This window comes from Ictalurus furcatus, chromosome 25 (genome assembly GCF_023375685.1).
Source record: "Ictalurus furcatus strain D&B chromosome 25, Billie_1.0, whole genome shotgun sequence".
In the NCBI taxonomy this organism is placed as follows: Eukaryota; Metazoa; Chordata; class Actinopteri; order Siluriformes; family Ictaluridae; genus Ictalurus; species Ictalurus furcatus.
Genome location: NC_071279.1, coordinates 16,375,045 through 16,397,040, shown reverse-complemented (window position 1 = coordinate 16,397,040; position 21,996 = coordinate 16,375,045). Strand labels below are relative to the sequence as shown.

Here is a 21,996-nt window from a genome sequence, read left to right as displayed (position 1 = left end):
TGTCTTTTTGAGCTTACTATGGGGATAAACTTTTTTTTTTTAAAGCATAACAAACACCACCACCAAAAATAATGAAACGAGGACATTTTAGAGCTGATTTTACAAAAATAAAAGGAGGGGATGAAACTGGACACAGATTTAGCAACAGCAACTTTAGCGGAAAGCTTGTGAGATCAGCGATTCTCTAAAGAAGTTGCTGATCACATAACGTAAACGCCACTTTATTATCCAGTCAGCTAGACAGATAAATCGACGATTCAGATAAAGCGCTTATGAGCTAGCAAGCTAGATTAGTTACAGTAGCCAGGCACAGAAGTGGGATCGAGTTCTTCTAATTGCGTGTTAATGTACGCCACTTACGAGAGCTCCAGTTCTATCTGGTGTCTATTTAAAGCTCTTGATCTTTATTAGCTTTATTTTTTGTATTAAATTGCTGTGCTGTTGCACTAATCCTGAGGCACCAATAAAACAAACTATACTAGCTAGTAAAACAATCTAGTCTTGAACCAGCCTGATTAATTTCAATACATCATCCTCAGTCATGCTGCAACTCTTTTCCTGGAACCGAGACAGCTCCCAAAGCCTTTCCAGAAGTAGATTTCTGACCTAGAATACAAATAAAACAAAACCCCAAAAGGTCAGTCTGTAACCAAGACAATAAAACACATTACAAATCCTCCCGGCTGCTCTGAGGATGATGTAATGTCGGTTAGAGGAGGGGGTGTGCTATCTCGATGACACCGAGCGAGACGTTAAACGTCAATAACACTTCATTATTGATGATGCTGGGGCTTCATCTGCAGGAAGCTGGGATCCATTAACTCCTCGTGTTACCGCTCGCTTTCTCCTCAGCACGGCTCGGCTCTGTGAGGAACACCGGATCCGACGCTCCTCACCGTCTGCCGTTGACTAGACTTTGACCGGCTCGAGCTGGAGACGAGACCTCATTCGGTAATGGAGACAGCTCTTTCTCTGTGTCTAACTCAAGGGCAAAGGAAAGGTCTTCTAATGCACACACAACACATCCATCATAAAATATCAACATCTACACAAAGATATTGTATATTAAACTAAATACTGAAAGAACATTGAATAGCTTTGCGACATATTTGAGTTATTGGTTTAAATTTCTTACACACACACACACACACACATATATATAAATTCTGGCTTTGACTTGTGGTCCGAACCTGCAGTGATTTTTAAAAACGGCAAGCTTCTCTGAATACTCCGGAGCGTGCTTGATTTTGCGTTCATTTCTGTGAGCGCAAAATCACGTAATCCTGGATGGGACTGACTAACATCTGTGCGGACATAATCTCCGACCCGTTCGTGCACGTCTGTTCCGTCAGAGAAACGTCTTGCGCTCTTTTTATTCGGTCATTTAAACCTTTGGTCTCCGTCGTCTGTATGGAGCGTGGACGCGGCCTTCTGTTCTGATGACGACGTGATGGTGCAGGAGCATCGCAGACACCGTGATAGCCGGTATCCGAATCGATTAGGCTAACGTCTGTTTTGCTAAGACGTACGTAGCGATCCAAAAAAACGTGATCAAAGCGTGACATTCGGTGCGTGCGGAAATCACAGTTAGCTAGCAAGGTTTTAGGCATTTTTAGACAGACTGACAGTTCGTTAGCCTGGCTCCTTACGCGACGTGATCTTTAAAGCAAGCTAGCCCACGCAATGTCTGAAAGAATATATTGCTTAAAGTCCAGACGAAATCACATTTGATGTTTTGTAGCTTTTAGTACGAATATGTTCGCTTTAAGGTTAGCTATAAGCTAGTGCGCTCCAAAACAATGACAAACTTCACATTAAGATATACACATCCAAAATTGACAGTCTCTCTCTACCACAGATACGGATCAACAATTGTGATGACATCATTCTGCACTTCATCTTCTCATCAGATATTCTGTCCAATCAAATGCTCTCTAGAATCTGAAATGCTCCGCCCCCAACATTATACAAATCCGTGGTGCTAACTGTAGCGTACGGCTTAGCCTGGGCTGTGAGGTAAGATAAACGCTATTGGCTATTTAAAAATGGGGAGGAGCTACTCGATACCCCGACTTCCTGTTCCAGTGGAAATGATGTCAACACATCGAATGGCGCTGCGTTCACGGTGACTTTAAAAGTGAGATGAGATGTGTTACAGACAACCACATTCTGGCCAAAATCCAGAGCACTGCACATATCTGCCGAGTTATTCTGCTGCTTGAGGTTAGATCAATAAAGAGCTTTAATTTATTTTATTTATACATCACTCTGTCAGAATTTCGAACACAAACACATCGAGCACTTCTAAAGCTTTCGTTAAGATCTCCTCGGAAGCTTCTCATCAAAGTCTTTCACTCTAAAAGCTGATAAATAAAACGTTTCTTGACGTCGTCCGCTATCCGGAACGCATTTGTACGGTAAGGAAGGATATCGAGCGCTATATAACCTGATGCGCGTAGATGTACTCGCTGTACTGAAGCTGTAGAACTCCAGCACACGTGAAAACGCGACGTAACGAGCAGTCGCAGTTCTGTCAGCAGTTATCCTACCTTATTGAAGGAAGCGGTCATGAAAAAACATAATAAATACAGCAATAAGAGAAGTGTGATGGCGAAGCATAGTCAGTACATCATCACTAAACACAGGGGAGCACAAAGGAGCATTATACTTGCTGATAAAGGAGTACGGAGTGCATTTTTTACTGTTGATTCATAACTTGGCAGTGCTTTAGAACAGCAGGAGGAGACTACTCCCCCCTTTCGACCAGCTTTTCATTTCACCTAACCCAACAAGAGAGATTTTACATCATAAGACAAGATTCATATCTACAATGTTTTGTTCTTTTTCCACGTTAAAGGAAGCGTCTGTTTTAGACTCATTTCCATCCACAGCATCCGTAGTGTACGTGTGATTACCGGGGACAAGAACGTACACCGTTTCCTGTATTGAGGAAAAACCTGTTCATGCCAAACTTGTGCATAATTGGAGGCTATAAAGGGTCAACATGTTTATGTCGCATTACGTTTGCAGCATCTGCTGGCGAAAAGGTTAGTAAATGAAGAAGAAACTGTAGTTTCCATGCAGAGAAACAGTAGTAATGGCGTGATGGCGGGGGAGGAGGCGGGGGGGAGGTTGTGCTTCTCTCATAACAGGAAATCGTGTTTGCTTGTGCTGATTATGCATAACCTACAGATGTACTGGATAGAGCTTCGACTGGAGTATAACTTCAATGCAACTTTACTGTACATACAGATATCTTAAATTATGAAACTTTCTTTCTGGACTCCTCCTCCCAATCCACATCGAGAGCTTCATCATCTACAATAGAGGAGCTGAAGAAGGACAGGCCAGAGAAAAGACGTGCTGAGCTCAGCTCATAGCACTTCCTCTTCCTGGAGCTCGCCGATTGTTCCTCACACGTCTCAGTCCTCGCGTGTGGTCTGCTCGTCTTCTGACGAGTCTCTGTGGCTGAATTCGTCGAGCTTTTCTGCTCCGCAGTCACAGTGCTCGTGTGTGCGCTTTCTGCTGCGCTGGCATCTTTTGGCATCGCGTCGTCCTTGGAAACCGGCGTGTTGTTCTCCTGTGTTGGAGCTGTGGTAAGATTCTGGCTGGTCTTTTCCTCAGGAGAGGGAACAAAAGAGAACACGGAGAGCTTGGCCAGGGTGGAGGAAGCCACTTTAGTCTTCGGTTGGCATGGCCGAACGGAGGAATCGGGCTGGTTTGGAGGCGCGGTGCTCAGGCTGCGGACGAGTTGCTGGCGTTTGTGCGCTGCGTCGTCAGCTGTTCCGTCTCTCTCGCGTGGCTTTTCAGAGGGAATCTCTCCGACGACTTCAGCCTGGACTCGCGTTCGGAGCTTCTTACACACACTGCTGCCCTCTGCTGGCTGCTCACAACACTGATTGTGCTCCTTCTCATTTCGTTTCGGTTGTGAAATTCGTTTGTTATCCGTTGTAGGAGCCAGATTTGACCCACTAGCCTGATCCGTGTGCGTCATCCTCTCTCTGGGTCTGAAGGTGAAGCTCGACAGGTCGACCTGTAGATTTTCACTCTCGGACTGTTCCATCACGGGTGGACTAAAAGATTGCGCTTTTCTTTTAGAAGGTCGTTTCCTGTCCACCATCGGCGTGCTGTGGCACGGAAGCGTGCATGGAGATGCCGGCCGCTCTGTATTTAATCTTTCGTCCGAAGCGTTCTCCGAGCGCTCCGTGTTCATCGCTTTCAATCGTTTGGTCCTGAGCTTTTTGGAGATCTTTTGCACCACTGAACTGCAGTCTTCGTCGGCCTGCTTCTCCCACGCCGAGCCCTCGCCAGGCTCCGAGCCACTGTTGCTAGGCAACACACTAGGGCACGTTGTATTAGCTGTGTGATACTGTGTAGAGGAACGAATGGGAGATGCCGGGAATGCTGAATTCCCTTCAGCCGGACTGGTTAAGCTGTGAAACCAGCCGAGGCCTGGGTCAGACGCAGACGTCTCATCGCTGTTTGCGCTCTCTCTGCGCGCGTCACTCGGATGCTTGCCTCCGGACGACTCGTCACCGCAGTCCTTCTTCCTGAATTAGGGAGAAAGCACGAAAATTAGGGATGGGGAACATTGATTTTCTTTAAATTTGCCCATCATTTTAAAAAATATTTCCAAGTATGAAAACAAGCCCTATTGATATCCACTCTAAAGAGCTTTACGTTTCGATTCAACACTCAATTAATTATATTAAAATATTTAAATGCATTCGAATGCCGAATGAGAATGAACCTGTCGTGTTACACCGCCACGGGGTGAAAAACGCTGTTGAATTCTCGATTCTGATTGGCCAGGTGTTGATTCGTTGTCTAGGACAGCAGCTCTGACAGTGGTGACAGCAATAACTCGCTGTGTATCAGGTCGCATCCGGTCACTGATTATTTTCCCACAACAGCACGTCCCTTCGTGGTTCCCCCCCCTACGCATCACGTAAACCTTTCTTTGTTACTTTTGTAAGCAAAGAAGAATCAAATTTACTCCATAAAAATCCTAACGTTGTGGATTCTTCATAATTTATTCACTCCCCGGTATGTAATACATTTATACCAGATTACTTGTGTGAATTTATTTATTTTTAAATTGGGGGAAAATCCTAAATATGTAGCTTATTGTTCCCTGCATTTACTTAACCTCTAACCCGTACATGGTGTACCAGTTGGCCAATAAGACGCTATTTGAGAGAAGGAGCGACTCCAGTGAGTGCCTGATGGAACGTTTTTAACAACTTAATATTTTTTATATTATTAAAAAGTCATACAATTAATTACATTTATTTAAAAAAAAAAAGCCCCTGTTCTCCCACCATGTGGCACAAGAGTCACTTGTCCAAAACGTTCAGGATTTAGCATAGATACAGACTTAAATTAGGTGAAAGTATAATATAACGTCTCAAATAATCAAACGTACAGCCGATTTATTATTATTTTTTGCCTTCAATACTTAAAGAGTATCTAAATAATCCCATTTGTTGGAAATATATTAAACCTAATGCTTTTCATGATGGATAAAAACGATGTCATAAAAGTCTGTCGGGTTTCATAACGTTTTTCATGAAGGAAAAATATACACAATTACAGAATAATAAAATAAAAACTCCAGGTGCATCGTTACACTTAAATACTTATTTTATAACCGCGGCACGAATTCAGAATAGACCTGCGCACACGTTTCTACACCTAATTATGAAAACAGCGGGTCATCAGGGACGCCCTGAAAATACGATTTGTTTCCCAGTCATCGTGCGGAGTGGCGTGGAGTGAAGCGGCTCGGCTGAAGACGTGCGTTTACTGATAATTAGGGACAATCGTGGTCGCTCCATTAACGCGCGGTTTACCCTGAGAGCCTCTGCAGCTCTTTGTCGAGGATGTGTGTGAGGCCCAGGCCCTCCAGAACAATCTCACACTGGCTTCTGTACTGCTCTCCGGGGTCGTCAGGGAAGGACGTGTGCAGAGCGTTCACGTTACCGAGCAGTGCGCCACCCTGTGGCCAAGACACACAAACACACAAACCCCAGAGTGTCTGATTTGTAGGAATAGCAAAAGATGTTTCCTTAAAAAATAAGGAGACACTATTGGTACTATTATTCAGGTAGTATATCGTTTGTATATTCTTGAAATAGTTAGATAAGAGGGCTTGAATGTATTGATAGAGGAAAATAAATCAGCGACGAGGCCCAGTGCAAAGTGGAGTTACTGTTACCGTGACAAACTTGATTATTTTCCTATAACGGCATGCTCCGAAGTCGTTCATTACTCTTATACCACAATGTGTTTTCATTTTTTTACTTATTAAATAATGACTATTATTATATAAGTCACATGCTCCTGGAGGGGACGTACCTGCATGGAGCACTCCATAACAGACACCACCACTACGGCATCCTCCACCGTCACGCTCTCTCTGAACATCAGCTTGGCATGGGCTGGAAACAGGAAATGGATTTGAATTTTTTTTTTTTAAATAATAAAAAATAATAAAAATAAATAAATAAATAAATAAATAAATAAATAATAAAAGGATGATGTGGCTGTTTTAGTGCTGATCAGGGCTCTAATGCAGTTTTAAAAGTGTGTATTACTTTAAATATATACAAATATATTAAATAATACAAAGAAAAAAAAAAACCCAAAACAAAAAGTCCACATACCACTGTTTTTAAAAAAAAAAAAAAAAAAAAAAAGGCTTTTTTTTTTTTTTTTTTAAGTAAACAAAAAGGAAACCAAGATAAATCATGTCAGGACTTTCCCCCCCACTCTCAATGTGCAATTACAACATATAAGGATTTAATGAAAAACAAACATTTTAGGGAATAAATACAAATTTAAAAAAAAAAAAAAAAAAAAAAACTTACAATAACCTAGTTGCATAAGTTTGCACACCCCTAAACTAATTCTTTGTTGAAGTACCTTTTGATTTTTTTACACCACTCAGTCCTTTTGTGGAAGAGTCTATCAGCGTGGTACATATTTTCCCATTCTTTCTTGTAAAAACGGTCTAGATCCATCAAACTGTGAGGACATCTGCTGTGCACAGCTCGCTTCATGTCACCCCACAGATTTTCAGTTGGATTCAGGTTTAGGCTCTGGCTGGGCCATTCAAAAACATTGATCTTCTTTTGGTTAAACCGTTCCTTTGTTGATTTGGATGTATGCTTTGGGTCGCTGTCGAGCTGAAAGGTGAAATTCCTTTTCATTTTCAGCTTACTAGCAGATATCTGAAGGTTTTGCACAAAAAATCAGCAGATATTTGTAGCTATTCATGATTCCCCCCCACCTTGAAAAAAGTTCTGGCCCCAGTTCTGTCTGAAGAAAAGCAGTCCTAAAGCATGATGCCGCCGCCACCACCATGCTTCATTTATTGACACCTTTCGGAATGATCAAATTATTATACCTTTTGGAATTGGTCTCATCAGACCATAACACATTTTGCCACATGGTTTGGGGTGATTTAGTCGGGCTTGGATTTTTTTTTTTAAGAAAGGGCTTCCGTCTAGCCGCCCTAGCCCATATCCCAGACATGTGAAGAATATGTGAGACTGTTGTCACACACACGCAGAGAGTAATCAGTACTTTGTCAGATATTCCTGCAGCTCCTTTATGCTGCCGTAGGTCTCTCTGCAGCCTCCCTGGTACGTTTTTGCCTTGTCTTTTCATACATTTTAGAGGGACGTCCTGTTCTTGGTGATGTCACTGTGGTGCTCCATTTTCTGATGGTGGACTTCACAGTGTTCCATGGTACATCTAATGATTTGGAAATGCTTTTCTACCCCTCTCCTGACCGATATCTTTTAACAAGCAAGATACCGTGCATGCTTTGTAAGCTCTTTTTGTGAACCACGGCCTCGGCAGTCAGACAAAGCCAAGAAAATGGTCAAGAAGATCCTACAGAAACAGTTGGTCTTTATTTGGGGTTAATCAGAATAATTGAATTGATAATTTAACATCTGTATGATAATTACTTTTGAACATGAGATTGAATGTGATTGGTTCGTTCTGAACACAGCCACGTCCCCAGTTGTAAAAGGGTGTGCATGCTTATGCAACCAGGTTATTTTACCAGGATATTTTAACAGGAGACATTGTGTGTAGACTTTTTTTATATCCGTTGTAGATATATACTAATAAGTATGGTAAGATATATACTAATAAGTATGGTAAGTATGTGTGTGTGTGTGAGAGAAGGAGGACAGACCCTCTGCGAGACGGCCAAGGCTCTCCAGCATGCGGATGGTGGTGCGTGCGGCGTTCCGGTTGTCGCTCTGTCTCTGTAGCTGGTAGTAGCGGGTCAGGATGGAGTTGGCGTCCTCAGTGATGCGCGGCTGCAGCCTCTTTATCACGCAGAAGTACGCTCTCATCTTCTCCATATTCCATAATGATGAAGACTGACTCGGGACACCTGCGGGAGACAAAGATAATAAACACGACGATGAAAACAGATGAACCGTAATGCGATTTTAGTCATTTTCTATCAATTATGCTCAAACAAAAGACGGCAGTAGAAGAAAATAAAGGGAACCCAGGGGTAACCCTGTGTAGTGTGTAATGGCAGTACATATAGTAAAACGGGTACCGTACCCGAGAGGATATTGAGATTTTAAAGAAGGACAGAACACAGAAATTGGATTTAGCTCAGGAACACAATATAAAGCCCATGGTTCAAAATATCGCTAATGCTCGTGCGCTTATTGCATGGAATTGAAGTACACAGAACGGAGCGATCAAGCGTGCCCTTCTGCCATACAACATTCCCCGAGTGCCATTTTAAAGACGTGCTGCCGGGATACACGTGTCTGAAAACAAACACGTATTAAAGCTCACTGTAACAGGTTTATAATAATACCCATCATGTCATAGGTGAGGCATGAGTGTGATGCATTAGGATTAAAAAAAAACAGGCTGACTGAGCTGAACCTTTATTCTGCAGGATAAACGAGGAGATGATTTTGTCCCACTCCGGGTTCTTGGTGTCCAGCAGGACGAGAACCAGGTCAAAGCGGCTGAGGAGAGGACTGGCCAGAGCTACGTTCACAGACACGGACACATTGGGGTCGTACTGGCCTTTAGGATTGGTGGCTGCAAGTATCGTTGTCCTGGTGTCCAGTTTACACACCATTCTGTGCGTGAGAGAAACACGCATCGTTAATGTTCACACACTGATATCACAGTTTTCTTTCAGAATAAAGCGACAGCCATAAAATGACAAGGCGGTGACAGTTCAGGAACCAGATGCAAGAACATCTGTAGACAGATGAATAACGAACCCGTGTAGGTCACTGTGATATCGTCTAACGTCAGGTTTACACACAATAACTGCATGCCAGACGATCACAGATGACCCATGCACATTTCTGTGCATCGTTTATATTCTGGTGCTGAAGCACAGGATCTTGTACAGCGTGACATGTAATAAACGTATAAGGAGCACTGTAGTTGTAGAGGTTGCAGCAGCTTTAAGACAGAGTGGAGCGTTGCTAACCCGGCTTTAGCTACACTGATGGTCTGCTGCTCCATGGCCTCGTGGATGCTGGTGCGGTCGTGTTCCTTAATGCTGTTAAACTCATCTATGCAGCACAGGCCTCCATCAGAGAGAACCAGCGCTCCTGCCTCCAGGTGCCACTCTCCGGAGTCCTTCACTGCTGCTACCGTCAGACCTAGTGATCACACACACACACACGTAGAGTATCAGATACCGGACTGCCCTCCTCTGTAGACATGAAGGTATTTATAGTACAGCCGAGTCAGCACCTGCGTTAGTGGAGCCGATGCCAGCAGTGAGGACTGAGCGCGGTGTGATTTTTGCTGCGTACTTCAGAAACTGAGATTTCCCTGTGCCCGGGTCGCCCACTAGCAAGAGGTGAGACTCGCCTGCCGGAAATAAACATCTTTACACCACAGAGCTGCTGGTTTCTCGATTCTGATTTGGTCAGAACGTATCGATTCATTTTCCATAAGAGCAGCTCTGACAGTAGATCCAGCTGCAAGACACATCTCAAATTCATATCGATGTGTTATCGTTTCTATAACAACAGCTCGTTCACAGGGACTCGTATGGAGGACGGTCCACTATTGGTTTTAACAAACACAAGCGTATCATCGTTGATAAGGTGACGTATTCATGATGGACATGTTGAACATTTGTGGAAGGAGTCTCCAATGTTTTGTGGAAGGAGTCTCCAGCGTTTTGTAAAAGTCACCAAGAGAGAGTCTTCAGCATAGAGGATTTTGCACGTTCTGATTTTTCACTCATATAAACTACTGTTTTTTTGGGGGGTTTTTTAGGGGGGGGCGGGGGTGTCTTATTAACTTCAAGAGAAAGAAAAAAGAAAAAGGAAGAATGATGGTGGAACGAGTGTTTATAGCTGTAGAACATAGCATAGCATAAGTGATAACAGGAACTTATTTGTTTCACAGATGTTCTACAACATTAAAAGTTTAAACTAAGAATGGATAAATACAACCCCAATTCCAAAAAAGTTGGGACGCTGGGTAAAACGTAAATAAAAACAGAACGCAATCATTTGAAAATCTCATCTCATAAAACCCGTATGTTATTCACGACAGAACATAGAAACCATATCAAATGTTTAAACTGAGGAAATGTACTGTTTTCTGAAAAAAAATAAGGCTTTTTAATCAGCGTTCAGGTCAAAAGCCTGCATCTCTGATGGTATGGGGGTGCATTATTGTCGGTGGAATGTACAGCTTGCACATCTGGAAAGGCGACGTCATTGCTGAAAGGTATACACAGGTTTTAGAGCAACATCTGCTTCCGTCCAGATTCTATCCCATCTTTACTTCTGAGAGACTCTGCCTCTCTAAAATACTTTTTTTATTCCCAATCATCTTACTGACCTGTTCCCAATTAACCTAATTAGTTGCAAAATATTCCTCCAGTGGTTTCTTTTTATTAACACTTACTTCTCCAGCCTTTTGTTGGTTCCGTCCCAACATTTTTGAGACGTGTTGCGGCCATCAAATTCAAAATCACCTTATTCTCCACTTAAAATAGTACATATAATCCTCAGTTTAAACATCTGATGTGTTTTATATGTTCTATTGTGAATGACATCTGGGTTTATGAGATTTGCAGCTCTGTTTTTATTTACATTTTACACAGCACCCCAACTTTTTTTGGCATCAGGGTTGTATGCGTCGTTCTTTATTTAATTATTATTTTTTAAATGCTATTGTTGGTGAAATAGCTTTTCTATTATAAGAGGAATAAAACCCTTTTGTACTATAACTACTGTTAAAGGAAGATAATCAGTGACAGAGTGGGGTAATGCGACACGACGTACAGCAGAGTTATCGTTGCGATTATTTTCCTATAACTGCATGCCCTGAAGCATTTCGGGCGTGTAGAGGAACACACATACCTCTCACCTTCGTTCCCGAGGCATCGACTCGCTGCACTCCACCTGCCAAAACCAAGGCTACAGCCAACTTTACCACATACATCCCAAACACCTGGGGGCACAGACTCATCAGAATCTGATTCCTGCCTTAAGATTGTTAGAACAAAGAAAGAAAGAGATACAAATGACAGACTCTTCTATATGTTTAAACGTATAGAGAGATTTATGTGGATGGGGCGGAGTTTTCCTAGAAGAGACCACGCCCATCAGGATAGAATTGTGTGATGAGTCACAATATATAAAGATTTAGTCTGATGCAAATATGTATATACCAGCTATACGGTCGTGCTTGTGAATTTCCCAGAATTCCTCAAATTCTTTCTGAAAGTCCTCTAGTGCCACTGCTGCTGTGGACTGATCGTTGTTGATTTCGATGTAGTTGGCCTTCAGGACAATCTCCACATCACAGCGAGAGTCCTGGTACAGTGGTTTCCAGCGCTGCCACACCACCCCATACACCGTGATATCATCTCCTGGTGAAAACACAAATAACCTGTCATGTTCTCAGTGAAGCTGTGGTTACAGCACTGTTAACAAACCTTTCATTCTATTAGTCTTATATTCACTGCAAGGCCAGAAGTATGAAGTTCTTCTCCAAACAAATATGGAAGCACACAGTTGTATAGGATGTCTTTGTATGCTCTAGTGTTATAATTTCCCTTCACTGGAGCTAAGAGGATCAAACCTGTTCCAGCATGATGATGCCACTGTGCACAAAGCCAGTTCCGTGAAGACGTGGTGTGTAAAGTGTTAAGGTTGGAGTGGAAGAACTCGAGCGTCTTGAACAGAGCCCTGACCTCAACCCTACTGAACACCTTTGGGATGAACTGGAATGCCGACTGCACCCATGACTTCCTCATCTAACACCAGCACCAGACCTCACTAATGCTCTTGTAGCTGAATGAACACAAATCCCCACAGCCACGCTCCAAAATCTAGTTGAAAACCTTCCCAGAAAAGATTATTATTATTATTATTATTATTATTATTATTATTATTAGAGGTCGACCGATATTGATTTTTTTTATAACCGATATGGATATTTTCATGTTTATGTGCCTGAGAACCAATATTTATTTATTGTTTTACTTCTGTTATTTACACAATGATAACACCACCACTGAACCGAACAAACCGTTTTACTTATAACAATTTTGTCAATTTCACTTCCTCCTTGCATACAAAAAAAATGTCTTATTTATACACCAATAAAAAGAGGGATCTCAAAGAGTACAAAAAAAAAGAAAAATAATGTGCACCGTTACCTTTTTTTTTTTTTTTAAATAAATAAAAACCACCGATGGGGTAAAACAGATTACCTGATAATGTGAGTTTGTCTCCATTTCTTAGCACCAAGCTGCTTAAACTACATATCAAGCGTTTATGTAACACATGTAATTTGTACCGTTAAATAAAGATTAATCGCCCACAAGATGGCGCCATTTATTGGTGGATTCGATATTACAAAACCGATATCCGATTATGTAAATTATTATATCTGGAAAAAATATTGGTAAGTGATTATCGGTCGAGCTCTAGTTATTATAACAGCAAAGTTGGAATAAATCTGGAACGAGATGTCCAACAAGGACATACGGGTGTGATAGTCAGGTGTCCACATACTTTTGGCTATAGTGTATATACATACAACCAGGATAACACAGTCAGTGACCACATGACTATTTTTTCCCCCTCAAAGATGCACACAGTGGCTACAACAAACACTGAATAAAATGTGATCACTTTTATTATATGAAAAAAAGTATAATAGCATACGGTGTATACGACTGCATAATGTCTTTTTATTAAATCATTAAATAAACATGACTCGAGTGGTTTTTTCTTTAACGATGATGTGTATTACATTAAAGAACTGTGTACAATACAGATGAAAATGTTAATGGAATTAAATACGTCCTTTTCAAATATTAAAATGTTCATTAAATATTAATGTCAAAACATTTAAAAGGTCTCAGCATTAGATAATATCACTTGGAGTTCTGGTTCTTATTCACTGACTGAGAGACAAGACTTCATGTTGCAGATGGAAATGGCTAATTTGATCATGAGCGCCTGATGTTTATTTATTTATTTATTTATTTATTAAGGTAGTTGCATTGTTTCTCCTAATCCCTGATGTAAAAAGCAGTTTAAATAACCCTTACGAGCCCAAAGCCAAAGCGAACAGGAATCATACTGCATTCGTTTGGACAGAACTGGGCTTGCGGTTTGTTTAAGAAGTATATTCCCTATGAGCACAGCGTGTTTTACCTGATTTGCAGCCGTCCACCAGATCGTCTTCTAAAATGACCAGCATGGAGCGAGGGATGCTGCCCACGCAGAGTCTCTGTACCTGCAACGAGGCAACAGAACCCCATCACTCAGGACATTACATTCAACTCGCGTTTAAAACCACTGCAGAGGACTGGAGCGGACAAGAAGCCTGGCAACTTCGCTACAATTTACAATGATTAGATTTCCCAGAATGCCTCTCTCCCGAGGTCCTGACCTGCTCTTGGATCTTGATCTCCTGGTAGTCTCTGCAGGATGAGGGCGGGGCGTCTCGTTCAGCTAGGCAGGTGAATCTGAAGGAGCCGCACTCGTCCTCGCTGGGACAGCGGCTGGGTGGCGTGAAGCTGTAGTACTGCTCGAAGTCGGCCTGCACGGAGAACACGTGTCTGCACTTGTTGCACATGTAGTCCCGCTGGTATTCCAGCACTTTGGTCACGCTGGTGCGGATGACGGTGCCGGTGACGGACAGGAAGTGGCCCACGTCCCGGGCTTTAGGGATGTGTTCTCTGGTCATTTCGGGACACACGGGCAAACCTGGAGTTTCAGACACGATATATGATGGACAATTTATTAAATCTGCTTTGACCAAGTATATTTTATATATCACATATACATAACTGTAGTTTGAAAACGATGGAGCCGAGAGATCATTCGGATCTGGGATTGAACTTGAAATTGATCTCAAACACGTACTATACCACCGTCTACTGACTTGGCAGAAAGAGAAGCAGCCTTTATTTGTCACACACACATTGTGAAATTCTTTCTTCGCACGTCCCAGCGCGTCAGGAAGTTCGGGCTCGGAGTGCAGAGTCAGAAACGATACGGGTCAGCAACACAGAGCATTTGATATATACTTAAATATAATCGATCAATTATATTGATCATTATTATTTTAAAAATTTAGGCCAAACTGGTTAAAATGACAAATTTCTTTATATTTTTTGGGGGAAAAAACAACTGATTTGGTTTGAGAGAAAATCTCTCAAACGGGTATGCTTTAATAATAACAACAATAATAATAACAACAACAACAAGTGCAATAGGGATTAAATAAAACAAAAAGTCTTGGCCTTTTAATATATTTGTGGGAAGGAGGAAATGGTGTGGATTTATTTTTATTCAAATGGCTCCTTTAAGTAAAACTTTCCGAGCTGCACGTTTCCCTCTATCCTGAGTAAAAGATATATTTCAACATAAATATAAATAATTGAAATAGTCACTAGATGGCACTGTAAGCTCATCTACAGTAAAGCTCTTACCATGGTCGGGGGTGGGGGCACAAATCAAGGCAGGAGTGAGGGAAATAAATAAATAAATAAATAAATAAAATCAATCACACAGTGCTCTGCTTCACTGAAGGCGACGGCAAATAAAGTAACCCTGAAAGTATTTTTAAAAGGCCAGCGCTGTTTAATAAATGAAAGCACTGCCTTAATAACTTCAATTAGAGGAGATAAGAGCACGCGCAGTTCACTTGTACCAAATTAATGTGCAGGAAACGGTGACGCGGCGACGTCTGCACTTCCTGATCCGTCATATCTGTGAGCGTACAGAGTGTCTCTGTAATTACAGGTGACACACTTCCCTTCTCCAGCCCACGTGACCAGAAACATCAATGAGATTCAGTCCAATATTTCACCACACAAGCATCACTGGGGATAAAAGGCACTTCTCTGTTCCTCCTACACAAGACATCATAATAATAATAATAATAATAAAAAATCTTCCTCACTCCTCACTCTTCTGGCTTTTTGTCTCTCTTCGGTAAAGCTCGTCCCTACAGATCAGACTCAAAGTCAGATGTAAACGTCCTTCAGTGAAGGCAGGTTAAAGAGCGCTCATCCTCAGCTCAATCAGACTGTCTGATAACCGCCCGCCTGCTCTCTCTCTCTTTCTCTCTCTCTCTCTGTGCTATTTATAGATTGTCCATTATGCTCTCATCATGTCCCTGAGTGAAGAACAACCTGCGGCTATTTTCAGTCGGACTCCAGAGCAGCTCACGACTGTGAAGCGAACAGTATTTTATAAAAGCCGTGTGACGCAGGCACAGTGCCTGTAATTTCCTCCATCTTCGGTTACAAGAGCGAGCGAGCGAGATTTTCTACGCCCGGGCTGTAATCTCATCGCACACGGTATCTCTAAATACCGTCCTCTCCATTAGACCTGCTACAACCAGAGCGGGGCGATGAGACGACATGATCTCCAGGTCGTGATGAATTACATCACAATACACTTTCTCAAACAAATCGTGATAAGGAAAGAGACGATGGACATTTGAGCTTTATTTGATATATTATCTACTTTGCAATTCTTTTAAATGAAATCAACTTCGGTGTGGTGTGATGGAAGTTGATTATTTTCCTACAGCAGCACACCACCAAGTGTTTTGTTTCCTTACTTAAAATTCATTTCCGTACTGAAAACGGCATTATCGCCCAGAAACAGACGTGTGTTCCTGCACAAGTTCGTCAGAGTTAACCGCACGCAGTAAATACGCTGCGCAGCGGGTACGTCGTTGTAATGAAAGAAAAAAGAAAAACCCACATCATACGCCAAGAGCTATAATAATTCGCTCACTATCTCCCCAGACAATACGGAGTCACTCAGAGCTGACGTCTCGAGTGAGAAGAGAACATTTCTGCTCGTCTGGTGATCGATAAAGCTCCTGCGGAGAGCAGTTCCTCCTCGTCGCTGTATCCCGCTGGGGTTTTACTTTTTACCTGAACGCCCCCGCAGGGAAACCAGGTGTCTCTGCCGCTTTACTCTGAGAAGACGCACATCAAACAGAGCTAATGAAAGAGAGGGAAAAAAAAATCCTTTCAGGCACCGGATAATCAAAGCGACGATTGAGTCATGTTAATTCTGAGCGTGACGCTCTTCAAGACGGATTCAGCTTCGTACGCGGACCAGGCCGAGGAAATACGATGTGAGGAGAAACGTTCCAGCTCGAAAGCTTTTCATGCATTTCTGTCGTTTCTTCCGCACAACGAATCCAGTTTCAACACTCGAGTCGACTCGGGAATTCGTTTGTTACTTTACTATTTGTTTCTTCCTCTGTATAACAAGCGCACCAAACAATAACGAAGTAGTGCTAATACGCCACCCGACCTAGTGCACTGCATGTTCCAACAGCGAGTCACGGGGGATCAAGCAAAGAGCTTTCTTTTAGGAAGGTGCTCATGTGACCTAAATCATGTACTACTTTATAAAACACAACTATTAAAATAAAAAGAGTCACGAGTCGGTCGTGTCACACACAAGTGAAATAAATCAAATGGGTAATTGTTTTAAAAATGCGTTGTCATGTGGAACAGAAAGAAGAAGAAAAAAACATAATATCTAGGGACTGAAGACAAAAAAAAAATTTTAAATCTTATTTTAAATATATATATATTTTTTTCTCCTCCTTGGGCTGTTTCCTAAGTTCCAGGAAAGTAAACATAATATTATTGCCGATATGTTTTAAACCACAGTTTACATACTATCTCACCGTCAGACGCAGCATCTTGGTTTATTATTTGTTTAGACTCATGCTATTAAGTTCCCTGGGATAGGATCCAGTCTCCCCCGCGACCCTGTGTAGGATAAACACTACATTCATTCATTCAGTCATTCATGGATGGATGGATGGATGGAATCATGTATTTACGGATGATTGATGGATGGATAGATTGATGGATGATTGATGGATGGATGGATGTATTGATGGATGACTGATTGATGGATGATTGATGGATGGATGTATTGATGGATGATTGATGGATGGATGTATTGATGGATGGATGTATTGATGGATGGATGGATGGATGTATTGATGGATGGATGTATTGATGGATGGATGTATTGATGGATGGATAGATTGATGGATGGATAGATTGATGGATGATTGATGGATGGATGTATTGATGGATGGATGTATTGATGGATGGATGGATGGATAGATGGATGGATGATTGATGGATGGATGTATTGATGGATGGATAGATTGATGGATGGATGTATTGATAGATGTACTGATGGATGATTGATGGATGGATGGATAGATTGATTACGAGTATTCCCCTCCCTTGTAAGTCGTCGTCTTACGGTACCTGAGACGCGGACGTGCAGGTTGCGTTTCATCCTGAAGGAGCTCAGTGGCGGCTCGGACCGAGAGACGGCGAGCGCGGCGGCGTGAAGCGCCTCGTCGAATATGGGCAGCACCTGGCTGGGGAGGGCGTTGAAATACTCGCCAACCTCCATGTTGGCTTCGAATAAGTTCATAGCGTTAACCACGAGTGAGTAATGTGCATCTTCATCAGGTTCCTGCAGGATCTGCAGGATGTCGTTCCTGTGATGCTCCGTCACGTAGGTTTCAAACATCAGGCTTGTGAGAGCCACCTGCTCCGAGTTCAGCCACATCTTCAGCCTGGAAGAGAACCCACACGTCAGTCTTATTATACCCACTAACACTCCTGTAGCCCGTCATCACGGCATGAACTCTGATCTCGGACCTACCTTTATCGATTTTTAATACAACTCACAAGAAAGCCCTGAAATGTGGAGTCACCTTGCACTTGACGCGACTTTTAAACGGTTTATGAAGCTCTGAGTCTCAGCGGAACAGGTCATTTGAACTAAACCGGATTTAGGTTAGGTCTTTAAACTGTAATTAGCGACAGGAATGTGTGTAACATGTGTAAACATGTGCTGCGTCCCAATTCGCCTACTTGTACTATGCACTAAAAGTACGTACTCTTTTGTTTTTGTTTTTTTGTAAAGACTTGAGTGTAGCAAGAGAGTACGCAAGTACTGGGACATACTAACGGACGAGAACATTGTTGCCTAGTTACGCACGCCCTCACCGTAGACAACCTCCTCGTCGTATTTCAGCTTTTCTTCGTTCGTTATTCCTTACATCATTTATACTTTCTCGTTTAATTTACCATTCCATTGATTTATTTTCCCACATTTCATTTACACCTCTCTAAAATGCGTCCAAGTTTGCAGGTTGAATTCGGCGAAGCAAAAATAAAAAAAAATAATAATAAAAAAAACAGCATAAAACAACTCCTCCTCCTCCTCCCCCCTGGAGCAAGGTGTTGTGGGTAATATTAGCTGAAAAAGTGTCCATGGATCCACACTTCAAAAATCTCCCAGAAATAACAGACCATCCGGGGATGTTTGGGATACTTGTTTCAACGCATTACGATTCTGGACACACGCTAATTCTAATCTCGGATACTGAAGACCTTACTTTTGACTACACTACAAATTTGCTGCTACACTGCTGTAATATGGGTACCATAATGTACTTTTTGCACTCTTATATACGTATATAGGGTTTGCGCTTATGTCTATACGTATTTATACATCTTGGATATACTCTATATATCCCAGTATTGTTCCCCTTACTATCTCTTCTTTCTTTTCTTTTTGGCTGCTGCTGCGACACCCTAATTTCTCCATCTGGGGATTAATAAAGTATTATCTTATCTTGTTCAGGACAGACAGTAGGCGAACTGGGACGCAGCAGTGGTTTAACCAAACAATCCTGATATGTACACAATTTCCCCAAGATATTTCTGAAGCCAGAAGTTTGCTTGCACAGCTGATGAAAGTAAAAGTCCTTCATTTTGCCCAAAAATGTCCAGTTTCCCTTGAAACTTTGTGCACTACGCTTCGTTTTTATTACATCCACTCTATGTACTCTATCCATCTCTCACACTTACCTCAAAACAAGCCGAGTTGTTCAGCGCATACCTGGTTTCTGAAACACTCGTTATCTATAAAAAATATATATATAAATAGACAAAGTAAACTGACAGAGCTAAAAAAAAACAAAAACAAACAAAAAAAACACAGATACAGCGCCATCTTAAAGTCTCCGTGAAGTGCCTTGAAACAAGCAGCGTTATTAGACGCGTTGATGTAATTTCAACTGAAACATCGAATTAGGGCGGGGCATATAACTGGCCCCTCCCTCTTTTTAAACCGCCAATAGCGTTTATCTTACCTCACAGCACAGGCTAAGCCATACTCTACAGTTAATACCATGGATTTTTATAACGTTGGGGGCGGGACACTTTCCCCAGAGAGAGAGCATTTGATTGGACAGAAAATCTGATGAGAAGCTGAAGTGCAGAATGATGTCATCGAAAGTGTTGATCCGTATCGGTGGAAGAGAGAGAGACGTGTAGATCTTCTAAATGTGAATTTTGTCTTTGTTTTGGAGAACACGGGCTTATAGAGAACCTTAAGGCTGACATATTCATACTAAAAGTTACGCAACTTCAGTTTTGATTTCATGGGCACTCAGAACATAATAATTTCAACAAAGAAGATCAGACTCAGGTATAAGGCGTGGCCTAAGGTTTAAAGCATTTAACTTACCTCTAAAGTCAGAGCCTGGAATTACATCATTATCGACCTCTGTGTGTTCGATCTGCAACCGGGGGGGCAAATACATATAAGCAAATACATCTGTATGCTGATCGATTGATCTAAAGCAAAAACTTGTATATACAGTATAACTCATTTAAAGATAACGGAGTGCTACTTTGTTTACCGTTCATGCTGCGAGCAGTCATTCTGATTATCTTGCTGAACTCGGGGTTGAGGAGACCGTCCTGTCCTTCGGAGTCGAAGAGGTGTTTTCTTCAGAAGACGTATTTCCTAATCGAGTCGAATGTGGCGTTAATACACGACATTCAAAAACCCTTATTAAATTCACCGATACGGATTTATTTAGCCATGTCATGAAGCACAGTAATAAACGGCTTTATGATGATTTATAACGGATTGTTTTAAATGCATCCCTTCTGAATTTCTGCCACTTTATTAGCAAACCTGTATATCCACATGCATATTATATATAAATATCGTGTATGAAGAATCGTGATAGGATATTTCCGTCATATCGCCCAGCCACTTAAACACTAGTTAAACACCCTGAGCTGCTTTAATTACTCTGAATGATTAATTATCGACATTTTACCAGACATAGTATGTTTTTTGTAAACATTTCAACTGTAACACTAACACTAAAAACACACACTTCAGTTAGAGATATTGTGTAGCACCGGATATTGACACACATAAATCACTCACTAATAAGAGAAAAACAAAATGGCGGCGTTTAAAACTTTTAAGCCTGAATATGTTTAGCGTTTAGCATATTAGCACGTTAGCCAACAAACTGAGCACAACGTCCTCGTTAACAAATATCCATGTTTAATATTTAACAATTTTATTATAATATACTCACCTACTAGAGGATTTATTGACGAATTGTCCGTCCTTCTACACCACACGGTTGACTTAGAAAACTTTACCCGTACATCTTGTGTGTATAAACATACTTTAGATTTGGCGCCGGACTCTTCCATTTCTTCGGATTTAGGGGTGCGTTGAAGAACATTATGGAGGGGAAAAAATCATAATTAACTAAAAAAAAAGGTAGTAAATGTGTAACATGTTGGTAAAACAGAAGAGATAATAAAATGTGTAATATATACTGTTACATGAGCTTTTTTCCGAACATAGTGCAAAATATGAATTAGAGGTTCAACCCGCTGAACAGGGATGGTGGTACATTCCAGGAAGCGTCAGGCTAAACAGAGGGCTGAATCCCAAATAGAGTAATGCTCGCTACACTAGTGCACTACGTCAGATATATAATAACGGTTTACGTAGTGCACTACTCGTACGCTAAGCAGTCGTTTGAGATTAGACTTACAGATAATACACGTCGAGAATAACAAAATGGATCCAGAATAAATAAACTGAATAAAACAAACAAACAAACTGAGCAATGTATAATTTCTTGTTAGAAAATACATTTTAATAGCATGTTTTAAATACATAATTTGCATGATCTCGTTTTTTTCGAACAGTAAGTAGAGGTCACTGCTGAAAAAAAAAACAAAAAAACAATAGAAACCATCACAGAAATTCTAATGGTTTCCACTATAAATACCATTACAAACCATCAGCTAACCATTAAAATGAATTTCCGGTCCATAATGGTATCAACTAGACATAACATAACAAATGGCCAGTAGAGACCCATAGGGACCATTAGAGTTTCCATTAAAACCAATACAATTCCCATTACAACCATTATAAATTCTATGATGGTTTATATATTTTTTTCATAAGGGGTACTACTCGTTTAATACGAATAATGGTATGCTCCAGAAACCGTCATGGTAAACAAACAAACAAACAAACAAACAAAGTCAAAATAAAACTGGAAATTCTCTCTGTACTGTTTATCACTTTGCGATTT

General features: G+C 41.4%; 1 protein-coding gene across 1 annotated transcript; it reads right to left on the bottom strand.

The window, feature by feature from the left end:
* Window positions 1-2: 2 nt before the first annotated feature.
* Window positions 3-21,994, bottom strand: mcm9 (minichromosome maintenance 9 homologous recombination repair factor). Its single transcript, XM_053613858.1, has 17 exons — window positions 21,230-21,994; window positions 20,974-21,096; window positions 20,275-20,381; window positions 20,100-20,151; window positions 19,439-19,492; window positions 17,819-18,135; window positions 13,942-14,258; window positions 13,704-13,785; window positions 11,705-11,905; window positions 11,394-11,519; window positions 9,763-9,882; window positions 9,494-9,668; window positions 8,929-9,131; window positions 8,210-8,413; window positions 6,358-6,440; window positions 5,853-5,998; window positions 3-4,550 (listed from the first exon to the last, which is right to left on the bottom strand). The coding sequence occupies exons 6-17, from the start codon at window positions 18,126-18,128 to the stop codon at window positions 3,263-3,265; spliced, it is 3,255 nt and encodes a 1,084-aa protein (XP_053469833.1). The 5' UTR covers window positions 18,129-18,135; window positions 19,439-19,492; window positions 20,100-20,151; window positions 20,275-20,381; window positions 20,974-21,096; window positions 21,230-21,994; the 3' UTR covers window positions 3-3,262.
* Window positions 21,995-21,996: the final 2 nt, after the last annotated feature.